Source organism: Nothobranchius furzeri, chromosome 13 (assembly GCF_043380555.1).
Source record: "Nothobranchius furzeri strain GRZ-AD chromosome 13, NfurGRZ-RIMD1, whole genome shotgun sequence".
Lineage (NCBI taxonomy): Eukaryota > Metazoa > Chordata > Actinopteri > Cyprinodontiformes > Nothobranchiidae > Nothobranchius > Nothobranchius furzeri.
The window spans coordinates 51,347,643-51,361,741 of NC_091753.1; the positions used below are offsets into that span (position 1 = coordinate 51,347,643).

General features: G+C 41.0%; 1 protein-coding gene across 1 annotated transcript; it reads left to right on the forward strand.

The window, feature by feature from the left end:
• The first annotated feature begins 3,690 nt into the window (after positions 1-3,690).
• LOC107380057 (extracellular calcium-sensing receptor) lies at positions 3,691-10,885 on the forward strand. The gene is made up of 10 exons (XM_015951087.3): positions 3,691-4,141; positions 4,226-4,523; positions 4,636-4,722; positions 5,132-5,239; positions 5,320-5,486; positions 7,474-7,951; positions 8,029-8,259; positions 8,342-8,465; positions 8,565-9,037; positions 9,706-10,885. Exons 1-10 carry the CDS (start codon positions 3,795-3,797, stop codon positions 10,144-10,146), a joined length of 2,754 nt encoding a protein of 917 aa, XP_015806573.3. The 5' UTR covers positions 3,691-3,794; the 3' UTR covers positions 10,147-10,885.
• Positions 10,886-14,099: the final 3,214 nt, after the last annotated feature.

The following is a 14,099-nucleotide window of genomic DNA, read 5'->3' on the forward strand; positions in this document are numbered from 1 at the left end:
TCCCGAGCGCGGCTGTGCCTGAAGCTCACCGCTCCCCTAGGGGATGGGTCAATTGCGGAGAACAAATTTCGCACACACATCAGTGTGTGTGACAACTAATGGGACTTTAACTTTTAACTTTAACTTTTGTTGTGCTCCATTGCATCATCCCGCCCACCAAACTGATACAGCTCTGTGATTGGCCCACCAACCAATAGAGCACTGTGATTGGTCTAACACGAGGCTGCTCAGGCCAATATTGGACCTGTTGAGGCTCCTAAGGAACGTGGCTTCACTAACCTGCTAAGCTAAATAGTCGTTGCTACTAACATGGTGTGTCTAGATTTCTAGGCCAATTTTGCACGTGTCTATCGCAGATAATCTCAGTAGAGCACATTTACATTTGTGGACATATGGTGTCAAAAGATGTATAAGTTCGTGGGGTATGAATACTTTTTTAAGGCACTGTATAACTGCAGAATCTCCAACTGCTTGTGTTCATCAAAGGGGTATATGAACCTTTTAGGAGAGACTTTGATAATGGAGAGATGAAAAGTCTCCATTTAATTGTAAACACTATTACCCTGATGCTAGTAACAAGAAATAGAAACACATTTAGTGGACATATTTCTAAATTACTCAGATGAATATGAATTTAGTCTGTAACCCAACGTCTCTTTGATTTTTACTTGCACGCCTGCCCTTTTCTACAATTATTAATAAAACTGTTTCTATTTTTTTCCATCTTTGTGAGTTTCTAGTACATCCCTTTTTGCTTTCACCCATTGACAGTATCATAGCTATTCAGAAATACTTCTAGCAGATGTTTTTACTTCTTAATTTGTATCCAATTTAGTGACAAAACACAAAATAGGACACCCAGTCGTCATCAGCTTTGATTAGTTTGACACGTGGGACACTTGTGAAAACAGCCACTGTCTTTCTGATCTCCCTGTGTTTAGTCTGTTTAAACCCATCTCCTGATAATAGTGTTAGATTCTCACCTAAAAGAAAAAGTGTCATAGGGCACCTTTCCTTCCTCTTGTGTCACACGGGAACACATTAGGATCAGGAACACCAACATGGCCGGAGGCATCACAACATGCTGCATGTAATAATCTCTGTGCTTCATACTTAATGATGCTGTGTTTTGTAGCCTGCAGGGTTTCTCTTGGTAATGATTTGTGAAACACCCCACTGACTCAGGTATTACTCCCCTGAATTCTGTTTCACTGCATGGGTGTTTATTGTGTAAAGTAAGAAAAAAACATAAAAACTGGTAAATAAAATCAAATGAACACAATTTGTTTCTAAGATCCCAAGTAATCCTAATTGCTCTCTCTAAAAATATATCCAATATCCTTTGGATAGTTGAGGTTTTTTTTTTGTCTTTGTCTAGATTTATTTTTTAATACGATGCATTATTTCTTGTTGTTTCTTAGTTTTGGGGGAATTTGTCTTGCGTGTGCTCATTTAACACAGTAACAGGCCAAGACAGCAGAAGCTTCATTACAACGAAGACAAATGAAATTTGCTCCCAGAAAACTCTTTGTAAACTCGCTCAATGGTGCAACAATTAAAGATGAACTTTAAATTTTAAATTGTTCCCGGCACAAGTTCACAAAAACCTCCAAGATTTCTTCCCCATTTCCGTTTGTAATTTAGGGACAATTACTTTATTTCGAAAGAATTTGGTTCGGTTGCAGAGCAGCAAATCTGATTACCGTGTGTTTTTCTAAACAAAACGGGACTTCCTCACTACCTTCCCCTGACTTTCATGGCTGTTGTTACGGATCAGCGTCAGAAGATTCTATGTGACGATTCTAGATGACAAGCAAAGACAAGTTTTACAATACATAGTCATATCTGATGTTTGCACTCTTGGGTGTTTTATAGTAAGGAGCACTTACTACACTTATTACGGTTGTATGCTTCTAACATTAAAGGGAGTGCAGTTGTTTGCCCTATTGCTGTTAGCTCGCTGTTATCTTAACGACTCATTAAAGGAAGTAAAACGCCACGATTGACACATAATTCACTTCACACATACATTTATGGGGGCAACGGTGGCACAGGAGTTAAGTGCTCGCCCCATAATCGGAAGGTTGCAGGTTCGAGCCCCGCTCAGTCTGTCGCTGTCGTTGTGTCCTTGGGCAAGACACTTAACCCACGTTGCCTGCTGGTGGTGGTCGGAGGGACCGGTGGCGCCAGTGCTCGGCAGCCTTGCCTCTGTCAGTGCGCCCCAGGGCAGCTGTGGCTACATCGTAGCTCATCCCCACCAGTGTGTGAATGTGTGTGTTAATGGATGAATGACTGATTGTGTTGTAAAGTGCCTTGGGGGGTTCCAGGACTCTAGAAGGCGCTATATCAAATACAGGCCATTTACCATGTAACTGTAATATTGAGCTGTTGGTAATAGAAAAAAAGTAGCTTGAGATATTTTTAGAGCCAACTATTTGTTTCTAATTCACAGTTAGCTCAGTGTTAGCCTCTAGCCTTTGGAGCAAAACAAAGAGATGTCGTGACTTCTTAAGGGCTGCAAGAAATAACTTCTGGGTCATTCCTGTTTACTGGCTTTGGTTCTTTAAAGTACAGTGTGTATTTTCCCTGGCAATACGAGGCAGTACATACTTAAATCATTCCAAGAAAGCAGTATTTTTGTGTTCGAGTGAGAACTTACCAATGGAAGGCCATTAGGGTCAAAAATCTCTGGGAGCGCAATTTTCAGACGAGTACTTTGTCAGATTGTTCAACCTCTGGCAAAAATGACAAGCACATCAGAGCGAAGAGGTAAATGTGTGAAACATTCATGAATATTTTGTAACCGCTTGTTACAAATCAGTAAATGTGTTTTGTCTTCACAGGCTCCTGTAGAGGGACACATCATCTCTAGTATGACGTTGCACAGAGACTTAGTATATTTTATACCAAATTTTTGTGGTTATATGTTATGACGCCACCGATATTTTTCAACAACTGGGCATTTTCGACAACAACTCATTCCAGAGAATAATGGTAAAAACTACACATTGCCTCTTTTGCAGTGCATATATGCCCTTTATGACTGATGTCAAGTTGTTGTTGTTATTGTTGTTAGCCTCAAGGGCAACATGCCGATTATCACTTGTAAGTCGCTTTGAACAAAAGTGTCTGCTAAATACACAAACATAAACATTTATTTCCCCTAAGTACTTTAAAATATTTAAAAAGATTAGTTTTGTGGTGGATTTCATAAAAAGAGACTTTTGTTTTGAAATTGTCAAATCAGGTAACAAAAAATGTGTAAGCTGGTAGACCTGCTTTGCTCCTTGTGTTAGCATTATTCCATCACAGTGATTCCAATCTCATTTGCATGAAGATGAACAGGAATATCTACAAAAACCAGCCTTTTTTTCCAGTTTGCAGTCTTTGTATGACTGTGAGTCATGATGCATAAAGTCAGTGTGGAAACACTGAAACACAGGCCATGTGTGTGTTTCAAATGCATTAAGTGTGTGTAATGTTGTTTGGCAGCCCCAGGTGACACTTTTCTGCTGTGTGCCTCATTATATCGATGCAGGATGAATAAATCAGGTGAAACACTGAGACATGACAGCGCTCACGTCTTTCGCCATTAAAGTCAAATGTCCATTTAAGTATTCTGTTTTTGTTATTACAGGCTGTGGAACTGGATTTTTTCCCATCGACTCAAAGCATCAGGGGAATGAAGTCACTTTGACAGCTGCAACAGGAGCTTGGAGCTGTGTTTTTGAAGGATGGCACCGATTACATGATGCTAGAAACAGATCTGTGCTGGTGTTGTCACACTTTGATGCATGAAGGATTTCCATTGGTTTAGCCTCTTTTTAGATGCTGTTGAACTGCTGCAAACACACACGCTGAGTCCTAGGATGAGAAAGATTTGGATGAGATTGGCTGAGGCTGTTCCAACATGGAGAAGAGCCAGATTTCTCCTTTTGAGTGTTTTGTGGATTGGGTTTTTTCCAAACAATTCCCACCAGGACCAGAATCCACAATGTCAAATAATCTCCAGTGCGCTGCCTCTGCCTGTGCTGCAAAGAAACGGGGACATCATCTTAGGGGGTCTCTTCTCGCTTCACGACGCCGTGTCGGTGCACAATCCGTCGTTCACCTCTCAGCCTCCTCCTGCAAAGTGCACCAGGTAATCTTTAAGTTTTAACATTGTCTTGATTAATGCAGCTGTGGACTGGTTTGAAAAAAACCATAGTTGCCCTAAACTTTGCAGATTTAATTTCCGGACTTTCCGTTGGATGCAAACGATGATCTTTGCCATTGAAGAGATTAACAGACACGGTGAACTTCTTCCAAATGTCACAGTTGGCTATAAGATCTTTGATTCGTGCAGCACACCGCATCAAGCTTTAAAAGCTGCAGTGGAGTTAATGGGACGAGTGAACAATTCGGTGGCTGAAAAAAACAGTAATGGCACTTGTTACGGGAGTATACCCGTGGTGATAGGAGATGGAGGATCCACTCAGTCTCTCGTGGTGGCTCGTTTCCTGGGAGTCTTCCACGTTCCTCAGGTAAACTGACCACAACTATGACTGGTTCTAGTCTGCTGTAGAACTATAAACAGTGACTTTAATTATTTCTGATTCATACATTAGATTACATTGTGGGAAATCTTTTTTACAGGTCAGCTACTTCTCCAGCTGTGCCTGTTTGAGTGACAAAAAGCAGTTTCCTGCATTTTTAAGGACGATGCCAAGTGACTCATTCCAGGTTAATGGCTGCTGATTCTTTTTTTATCTCATTAACCCTTTGATGCATAATGGTCACTCCAGTGGACAGGTACTTCAAATTGTTATTTATTTATTTTTGCTATTAAGCACAGCTGTTGAAGACTTTATTGCATTTGAACTCCTCCATTTGTACTTCAGTAAGTCAAGCCAACATATTTCATGTTCAGATTGCACACTGTCCACTGAGGTGGACATGTAATAAATTATTTGTAAATTAAATTTTACAAAAAATATGTAAATATGAAATTTTTTTCATTCACACCTAAAGATGAATGAAAAAAATTGTTAAAATAAATCATGGTTGAAGATTTCATAATTCATGTATCAAAGGGTTAAAACCAATAGAAAACCTTTTTCTATGTGCCACTCGTTTGTACATCTCTGTCCAGGTAGATGCCCTGATACACCTTGTGAAACATTTTGGCTGGACCTGGGTGGGTGTGATTGCAGGTGACGATGCTTACGGTCGTGATGGGGCAAACATCTTCGTAAACAAGGTGGGTACACGTCTGTAAAATGTCATTAGTCTCACAATAAAAAGTTGGATTACAACAGAGCTTCTCTTTTGCTCTCTTAGGTTCAGCGGTTAGGGGTTTGTGTTTCCATACATGAGATCATTCCCAAGAACCGAGCTCAAACGGATATTTTATCCATCATCTCTAAAATCCGTTCGTCTGGGGCTCATGTGATCCTGGTGTTTGCTGTGGAACAGGATGCAGTGGCTTTGTTTGATGAAGCATTACGGTATGAAAACACTGGTTGGATTATTAGACAGCGTGTAAATACACTCAGAAGAGAAAATTTTAGATTTTTGTGTCTTTCCCAGTTTCAAGATTAAAACTGAAATGTTGAGCATGAAACAAACTATTTTGTTTGTTTCTCAGCAGTTTGAATTTAAAGGTTGAATATGAAACACGAACGAGGACGGCTGTTGTTGTTTTAGCGTCCAGGAAATGGCAGAGAATGTCTTGAGTGGTAGAAGCTAATCGTTAGCATTAGCAATTCCATCACATGGCATGAGATGAGATGTCCAAGTATTAGGGATGCACCGATCAGTTTTTTTGCTGTCGATCACCGATACCGATATCAAAGAATGCTGATCGCCGATACCGATCACCGATACCGATCACCGTTACCGATCACCGATACCGATCACGTGGATTGGCCAGAAACTGTCTACAACATTATAATGAGTGCTACAAACTACATAATCTGGGAATAAAGGAAATGTAATCTAATCTAAAATGGTCTGTATTAGGGTTGTCACGGTGTGAAAATGTAACCTCACGGTTATTGTGACCAAAATTACCACGGTTTTCGGTATTATTTCGGTATTTTTTTTAAACGTGCTACATTTTCACACAATTAAATAAACCCTGTATGTCAGGAAATATTGTCCTCAGTTTGTGTCTAAATTTTGCCTAAAATTTGTTATTTTGTAATTATGTTGTTTATTTGTTTACATTTTTCCCCTTTAGTCTTTAAAATACCAACATTTGCCCATAACTTCTTATTTTATGTCTGTTTGGTGTCATCATTTAAAAATATTAGATCAGATGATACTCAGTACTCAAGTAGACTTCTAATCAGATACTTTTTTACCCTTACTTGAGTAATAAACCCTATATCAGGAAATTATTGTCCTCAGTTTGTGTCCTTCCAGTGAGCTTTGCAGATTTGGGAAAATGTCATCAGGCAGTAATCATTGTTAAATTCATAATTATTCTCGGAGAGAGACCAACTCTTATCTGCCCCTGGGAGCCCCGTAATGCATAGCGTCATTTCAACATGGCGGTGTCCGCGACACGGTTTATATGCAGGTAGCGGCGCTGCGGCTGCTTTATATAGCAACTCGTTGCTTTCTCCCTCAACCCAAATCCTCGGATCACGCATTTTAGCTAAAACGCTAATGTTAGCTTGCCTTGCGTTGACTGTAGAGTTGTGGGTGATGGTCATGCAGATGTGTCATGAGATTTGAAGCGTTGCTGCCTTTCACAGACACTTTTTCTGCACGTGCTGCAAACAGGATAGCCGTCCGTCTTCCATAAACTCCCTCGGCATTCTTCAAATATCTAAAATATACCCATACTTCCGACTTTTTCTTCTTTGAGGGATAATGAATGTCCTGAGCGCTGTCGTCTCCTCCTTTGACCATTATTTCAGCTTTAGCTTCAAGAAAGTTTTGGTCGTAAACAACAAAGCGCGCATGTGCTGCCGTTAACTTCAGCCGATGATACGGTGGCTGGTAAGGGTCACCGCGCCTACACCGCAGCCACGGTAATCCACCGAGATAATATAGTTTTTTTTTAAACAAGACGGTTATTATTATTGTCAACTTTTTTTTTTACCGGGATTTACCGCTACACTGGTTACTGTGACAACCCTACCTGATCGTCTGCTTTGATCTGCTTTGAAAATTCCGATCAAAACCGATAGGGGCGCTATCGGCCGATTCCGATCAAATGCCGATCCATCGGTGCATCCTTACCAAGTATCAGGCAAAAAGAGGTCAAATCCTGCCGACAGAAGCTCTCCTCTGATGTGGCAACTTTCTAGATTCTGCATCAGGTGCACCTGAGCTGTTTATCCCCCAGAGTACGACTTGCAATGCATTCATTCCCACCACAGATCACTGCAAACGTATTGATTAAACAAGTCCTCCACACCTTTTCATTCAGTTTCTATGAGTTTGAAGCTATTATTTGAAGCAAACTGAGTTTCTGTTTCTTAGGACTGGGCTGACTGGGATACAGTGGCTGGCCAGTGAAGCCTGGAGTACAGCTGCTGTGCTTTCCAGTCCTACAAAATACCACCACCTCCTCCAGGGTACAGTTGGTTTTGCCATTCGGCAAGCACACATCCCTGGACTGCGAGACTTTCTTCTGCGCTTGAGTCCCTCGGGGCCAGCAGCCCGTGAAGATCCCTTCCTTGCTCTCTTTTGGGAAGAGGTGTTTCAGTGCAGCCTGAGTGGGCAGGCCAAAGGTCAAGAGCTGTATTCTGAGGGCAAACCTCCATGCACAGGAACAGAAGACCTTAGGAGCGTAACAAATATCTATTCAGATGTGTCACAGCTGAGAATTTCCTACAATGTCTATAAAGCCGTGTATGCCGTCGTCAACGCACTGAAGGATATGAAAAGTTGTGTGAAAGGAAAAGGCGTGTTTCCTCTGTGGACCTGTCCAGATGTAGAAGGTGTTCAGCCATGGCAGGTACCATTACATACAGATGTTCACCACATCTGGTTAACAGTCACCATCGTCTGATCACACTCGCTCTCTACCTTCAGCTGCTTCACTACATCAGACAAGTGAGGTACTTGAATTCGTTTGCAGATGAAATAAAGTTTGATGAGAATGGCGACCCGGCAGCTGTGTATGATTTGGTCAACTGGCAGCTCAACGCAAACAGGCAAATTGGGTTCATCACTGTAGGTAAATATGATGGGATGATCCCAACTAATGCCCAGAAACTTCTGATCCAGAAGGAAAACATTCTGTGGAATGGCAACCAATCTCAGGTAGTGGAAATCTCCATAGAAATTTAATACATTTATTTTTTGTAGTCTTTTGCATTAACAACCTCTTGTTTTGTGTTTCTAGGTTCCTTTGTCAGTGTGTAGCTCCGGTTGTCCTCCGGGCAACTGGAAGGCAGTGAGGCCAAACTCTCCTGTCTGCTGCTATGACTGTGTGGCATGTGCAGCCGGGGAAGTTAGCAATCAAACTGGTGAGAGGACACATTGTGTTTAGGAATGTGACCTTTTGAGATAAAGTGGAATGAAAAGAGCCTCAGGGAATGAGCTAAATACTTTTTTTTTTCCTTTAGATGCCATTAGTTGTGACCAATGTCCACCAGAATTCTGGTCCAACCCAGAAAAGACCACCTGCGTACTGAAAGAGGTGGAGTTCCTCTCTTTCAGCGACACCACGGGCATCATCTTGGCAGCTATTTCCCTTCTTGGCGCTCTTTGCACCTGCGCTGTGCTCTTTATATTTTTCTGTCACAGAACCTCAGCAGTTGTCAGAGCCAACAACTCTGAGCTGAGCTTCCTGCTGCTCTTCTCCTTGACTCTCTGCTTCCTGTGTTCTCTGACCTTCATTGTCCAACCGTCTAAGTGGTCCTGCATGCTGCGCCACACAGCTTTCGGGATCAGTTTTGTTCTCTGCATCTCCTGCATTCTGGGGAAAACAATAGTGGTGCTAGTGGCCTTCAAGGCAAAAATTCCAGGCAGCAATATTATGAAATGCTTTGGACCTGCACAGCAGAAGACAATCATTAGCATCTGTACACTAGCCCAGGTAGGAAGCTACGCTTTGGATCATTTGGAAGGTTTTATCTAAAGCAGGGGTGTCAAATATGCGGCCCGCGGGCCGGATCCGGCCCGCAAGCGGGTTAAATCCGGCCCGCGAGATGGTTGTGTAAACTTTATTTTCATACTTTACAATGTAGAGTGAAAATAAACGTATCATTGTGAGCAAGTTTTCTCTGTAATGAGTATAAATAAAACAAAGCTGCGCTCAAGGCTCACACAAGAACTTGAATCACATCCTGAAGTTGGCCGCCACTCAGGATGTGACTTCTGATATTGATGTGCTGGTGAAGCTAAAAGATGTAAAGTAAAATGAGTCAAATACACTTTAAGTGCTGCATGAAACTGATCTAGCCATGTGATCTGTAAGCTCTTTGAATCACTAAGGAATGTTTTTTTTATTGATTGATTTTTTTATTTATTTTTTTTTTTTTCAAGTACACTTCAGGTGTTGTACTTGTACTACACTGTCCTCAGGCTCCAGCCTTGTTTTATATCGATTGTATTTAAACAAAGAAAACAATCAGATTTTTTTTATTTTATTTACCGGTCCGGCCCACTTGGGACTAGATTTCCCTCAGTGTGGCCCCTGAGCTAAAATGAGTTTGACACCCCTGATCTAAAGGATCAATTAAGACTTCTTTTTTTTTCCTCCAGGTAATAATTTGCACAGTTTGGCTGACTGTTTCACCCCCTGCTCCACGCCACCTGATGCCACGTGAGAAACCTTTCATTATTCTCCTGTGCGACGAAGGTTCGAGCATCGGTTTCGCTTTGGTCATGAGCTACATCGGCTTTCTGGCTTGCCTCTGTCTTCTTCTGGCCTTCTTGGCGAGGAAGCTTCCGGACAGCTTCAATGAGGCCAGACTTATCGCTTTCAGTATGCTTATTTTTTGCGCCGTGTGGGTGGCATTCATCCCCGCCTACATCAGCTCTCCAGGAAAGTATGCCACAGTCACAGAAGTGTTTGCAATCCTGGCCTCCAGTTATGGCTTACTGGGTTGCATATTTGCTCCAAAGTGTTATATAATCCTACTCAGGCCAGAAAAGAACACCAAGACGCATTTAATGTCCAAAACTCCTTCACAGACTTTTTAAAATAAATATAAATCTCGTTTCATCTCACATAGGTGTTCTTCTATGTAAAAGTGGACTTGTCATAGAGGCATTTCACCACCAGATGGCAGTAGTGCGTTAAAATACTATCATTTGGTTATCCACCAGGAAACACACATTTGTGCTGTTACACACGCCTTTATTATTGTAAATAACTTCCCACAGAATGTTCATAATTACACACTTAACCATGTTTTTCCATTGAAAATCAAAAAGAAGCCAGTGTCATGCAGTTGTTGGTATGGAAGCTCATTTGAAAATATGAGGGCAAACGTGATAGATCTCTCTGTCAGATTTGACTGGGGTTTGGCAGCAGTGTCCGTGCTTATTGGACTTCCAGGTGGAATGATGAGACCCGGGATTTCTGAGGAATGATCCCAGAAATCCCGGCTGTCATTGGTTAATTGAATCCTCGTTCTCCGGGGGGACTTTATGTAAACATCACGCCTTGTTGTTCCCTGTAATAACAAATTGTCTGACATTTTCCTGGCTCTCCCAGCGATCATTGATTATTGAGCTTTGATTAATATGTTTATCCTTCCAATGAAAAGAAGAACACCGTGGAACGTGGAAAGACCGTGCATCATTAATGTCCATCAGAAATAATCAGGAACCAGAATTATTTGGTGGACTTAAGTGATTTAGTTGATTCACAGTGTTGATTCAGTGCTACGTGGCCTTTTGTAATCGAGTGAAAAAAGACTATTAAAGAATAAATTGATTTTTGTGTTTGTTTGTTTTGTTTTCAGTACACTGCCGAGCTGATTAGTAACCTTTAACAAAAAAGCAATAATTGCTTGTTTTAATCAAGGAAAGTAAAATAGATCAATTCAATTTGATGGTTAAATAATTCATTAGGTTTGAATGAGAACACACTTCTCAGTGATTTCTTCAGTTGACTGAAAATAAAACATAAAAATTACCAGCAGGGCAGACTTGAAGTGTCATGTCTGTGGGAAGATCTATGGGAAAGGTAATAAATGTCATGCAGGGCATCAAATTAGAGCATGTTTTGTTCTTTTGTATACAATGTGCTCCTCTGAAAAACATTATGGGAAAAATTCATGAAATGTATTTGCTAAATGACCAGACTCTGCTTATTTATCGGTGATACTAAATCATACATTTTATTTTGTAAATATTTATTAATTTAACCCTCTGACTGTCTTTATGGGTGACCCCGCGAGGAAAGTTGACCATGGTTTATCCCTTGAGGTCCATGTCAACCCTGTTCAATGGTCAACTTTCCTCACGGGGTCAGCCCCCTTAGTACAGCGGAAGGGTTAAAAAAGATAGACTAAGATCGGATGAGGATAAGGGCCGCAAAAATGCTCGGCGTGTTCTTGAAGTCCATTATCAAAGGTCAGCTTCACTGAAAAATGTATTTATTTTTTTCTGATTTTAATGGATCACTGAGTTTTTTGTGCTGGCTGAACATGAAAATAGTCTCCTACACGTATCCACTGCATTAGCTTCTGACAGAAAATAGATGGTGAAACTCTAGGATTAGAAAGTCCTGAAAGAGCTACGTCACAATGTCACTTAAAATTCATGGACTCACCCATCGTGACTTGCAACAAGGAAGGCTGTTATTGGTTTAATGTCCAGGAAACGGCAGATAACATCTCAGCTAATAGAAGCTAACTGTTAGCATTAGCAACTCCACCACACAGCAGAACTCCTTCAGAGTCAGTGGTAGTGTAGTGTTGCTGTTAGCCAATCAGAGGCGAGATGTACAAATGTCATGAGTCCAGATCACGTCGCCTCCAGCTGACATCGACGTCCTCCAGCGAGCACCGTGCACATAGCCTTTTTAGAACAACTTACATGGCATTCATTCCCACTAGAGGCCACTGCAAATAAATTACAAATATGACCTTTAATATCTGTGTTGGGCCTTCTTTGTTAAGATTTGAAGGATTTTACTTAAGAAACAGCAATGAGGATATCAATTTGCTTTAGCAACTTTGGAAAACACGTTAGCCTGAAATCTTGTTTCCATGCTTCTTAACAACCTTTTGACATAGTGTGGCTATAAACAATCATTACACACTCACATATTTAGCAAGAGAGCACCATTGATGAAAAGTTCTCCACTCAATAATATCAGAGAAGGAGAAACAGCCGGCTGCAACCACTTCAACTTTAGGAAAAACTACCAGAGCCCCAAAAAGAAAAACAACATTTGAAGTCACGGAAAACAAAAGATGTTTGGACCTAGAAAACAGTGAAAATTTCCTCTGGATACACGGGTTTCCGGTTCTGGCAGAACCCCGTCTTGGGAAAGATATCCAAGGGAAGGGGTTGGTGATCCGTGGCCGTGTTAGCGTTCAAAACCTAGCTTATTTTCAGATTTACCATAACAGCTTTAATTCTTGACTTGTTAATTACCTTTCATCTGCCAAAGTTTACTGTTTGCTTGAGACATTTACTTCAAAATCACATTACTTGAGAGTATTCCTCCCACCTTATGTTAAAGTGTTTGCAAATAGCTTTCAGAAAGCAAGGCACATACAGGCACAATAGCAGAGATTAGCATAATGTTTTTGTTTTAGCATAAAAAGCAGCATGTTTTTTTTTTGTTAGTGAGGTAAAAAAAACTAAATCTATTCAGATGTCTAAGATCAGAATCTCCGGTGATGCATCGGTCCTTATGCACTGAGAGCATTTTCTCAGAAAATATGTACAAAAAAATGAAGTGAAATTTCTCACATCGCATTTCGTTTTCAATGGAAAAAAAGAAAAGGAACACAGTTCAGCAAACAGCATAGAACCCAAGTTGTCATATCTGTGATTCGCATTTTAACAGATATGAAACATTAGATAAGCACATTATCGACTTTTGGAAACTAAAAAAAAAATTAGTTCTGATTGAAATTGTGTTTTGCTGCTTTTTCAGCTGTTAGTATTACAAATGCCATTGATCAAATTAGTTGGTTTCCTAATAGACGACGTAAACAGGTGGTTCATTTGATTTATTTCCTTCTGAGATGCAGAATTTAGTGCCTTTGTGCAAAGTCTACACCGGCAGTTCTCACTCCTGGTCGTGAAGAGCCAGTGTCCAGCATGGTTTCCTTGTTTCCGTATTACAACACACCTAAGTCATTGGTTGAACCACCTGTGCAGCAGCTCATCAGGCTCTGCAGAAGCCTGTTAATCACCTGCTGATTGAAATCAGGTGTGTTGAAGCGGGTTAAAACAAAGACGTGCTGGAATACCGGCTCTCCAGGACCCGGAGTGAGTACCACGGGTCTACACATTAGTAACTATCGTGGAGTACAGTGTTTGTGAAGAAAAAGGTGTACGTGCATATGAAAAGCTTGAGTGTTCCTGGAAATTGTGAGGAAGTCTTGTCAAACAAAAAACTAGAATGACTACAATCTCTTGCTCCTCCAGGGAAGCACTAAGCCGACGTCTTCATTCCCTAACGCTGGGTGCCGATTCGTCCTCATTCTGTATGTCTTCGCTTTGCAAAGCAGTGACGAATTCAACTGTGAGTGATTCAACTGTAAAAGATATCTTAAATTCTAAAATCTCAAATTAGCTGCAAAGCCTCGTCCTGTTAGTCGTCAGAACTGCCTCCTTTAATCTTCTGTCTCCGCTTTCTCCAGCTGTAGGTGGTACCGTGTAGATCCAAAGCTTTAATCCACAGCCACTGTGCTGATCGCTGATTTTGTTCATGGTATACTTTCTGATACACACACACACACACACACACACACACACACACACACACACACACACACACACACTCATTAAGAGAATCTAATGGATGTATTAACAAGGTTGAAAACAGGTGCTTTGGACCCATTTTCCTCAGATCCATGACCTAAATACTTTCTTTTACCTCCGTTTTAGGCTACCGTCATCCCTCCCTGCATATATCAGTTAGTTCAGGTAGCTTTTACTTTGCTTCATCTATTATGTAAGACGAA

Bases quoted from the DNA above. Each gene is read 5' to 3' on its own strand.
- LOC107380057 (XM_015951087.3), top strand. From the start codon at position 3,795: ATGAAGGATTTCCATTGGTTTAGCCTCTTTTTAGATGCTGTTGAACTG. The intron at 5,487-7,473 runs GTATGAAAACAC...TCTGTTTCTTAG, and splicing joins TTGTTTGATGAAGCATTACG to GACTGGGCTGACTGGGATAC. The intron at 7,952-8,028 runs GTACCATTACAT...CTCTACCTTCAG, and splicing joins AAGGTGTTCAGCCATGGCAG to CTGCTTCACTACATCAGACA.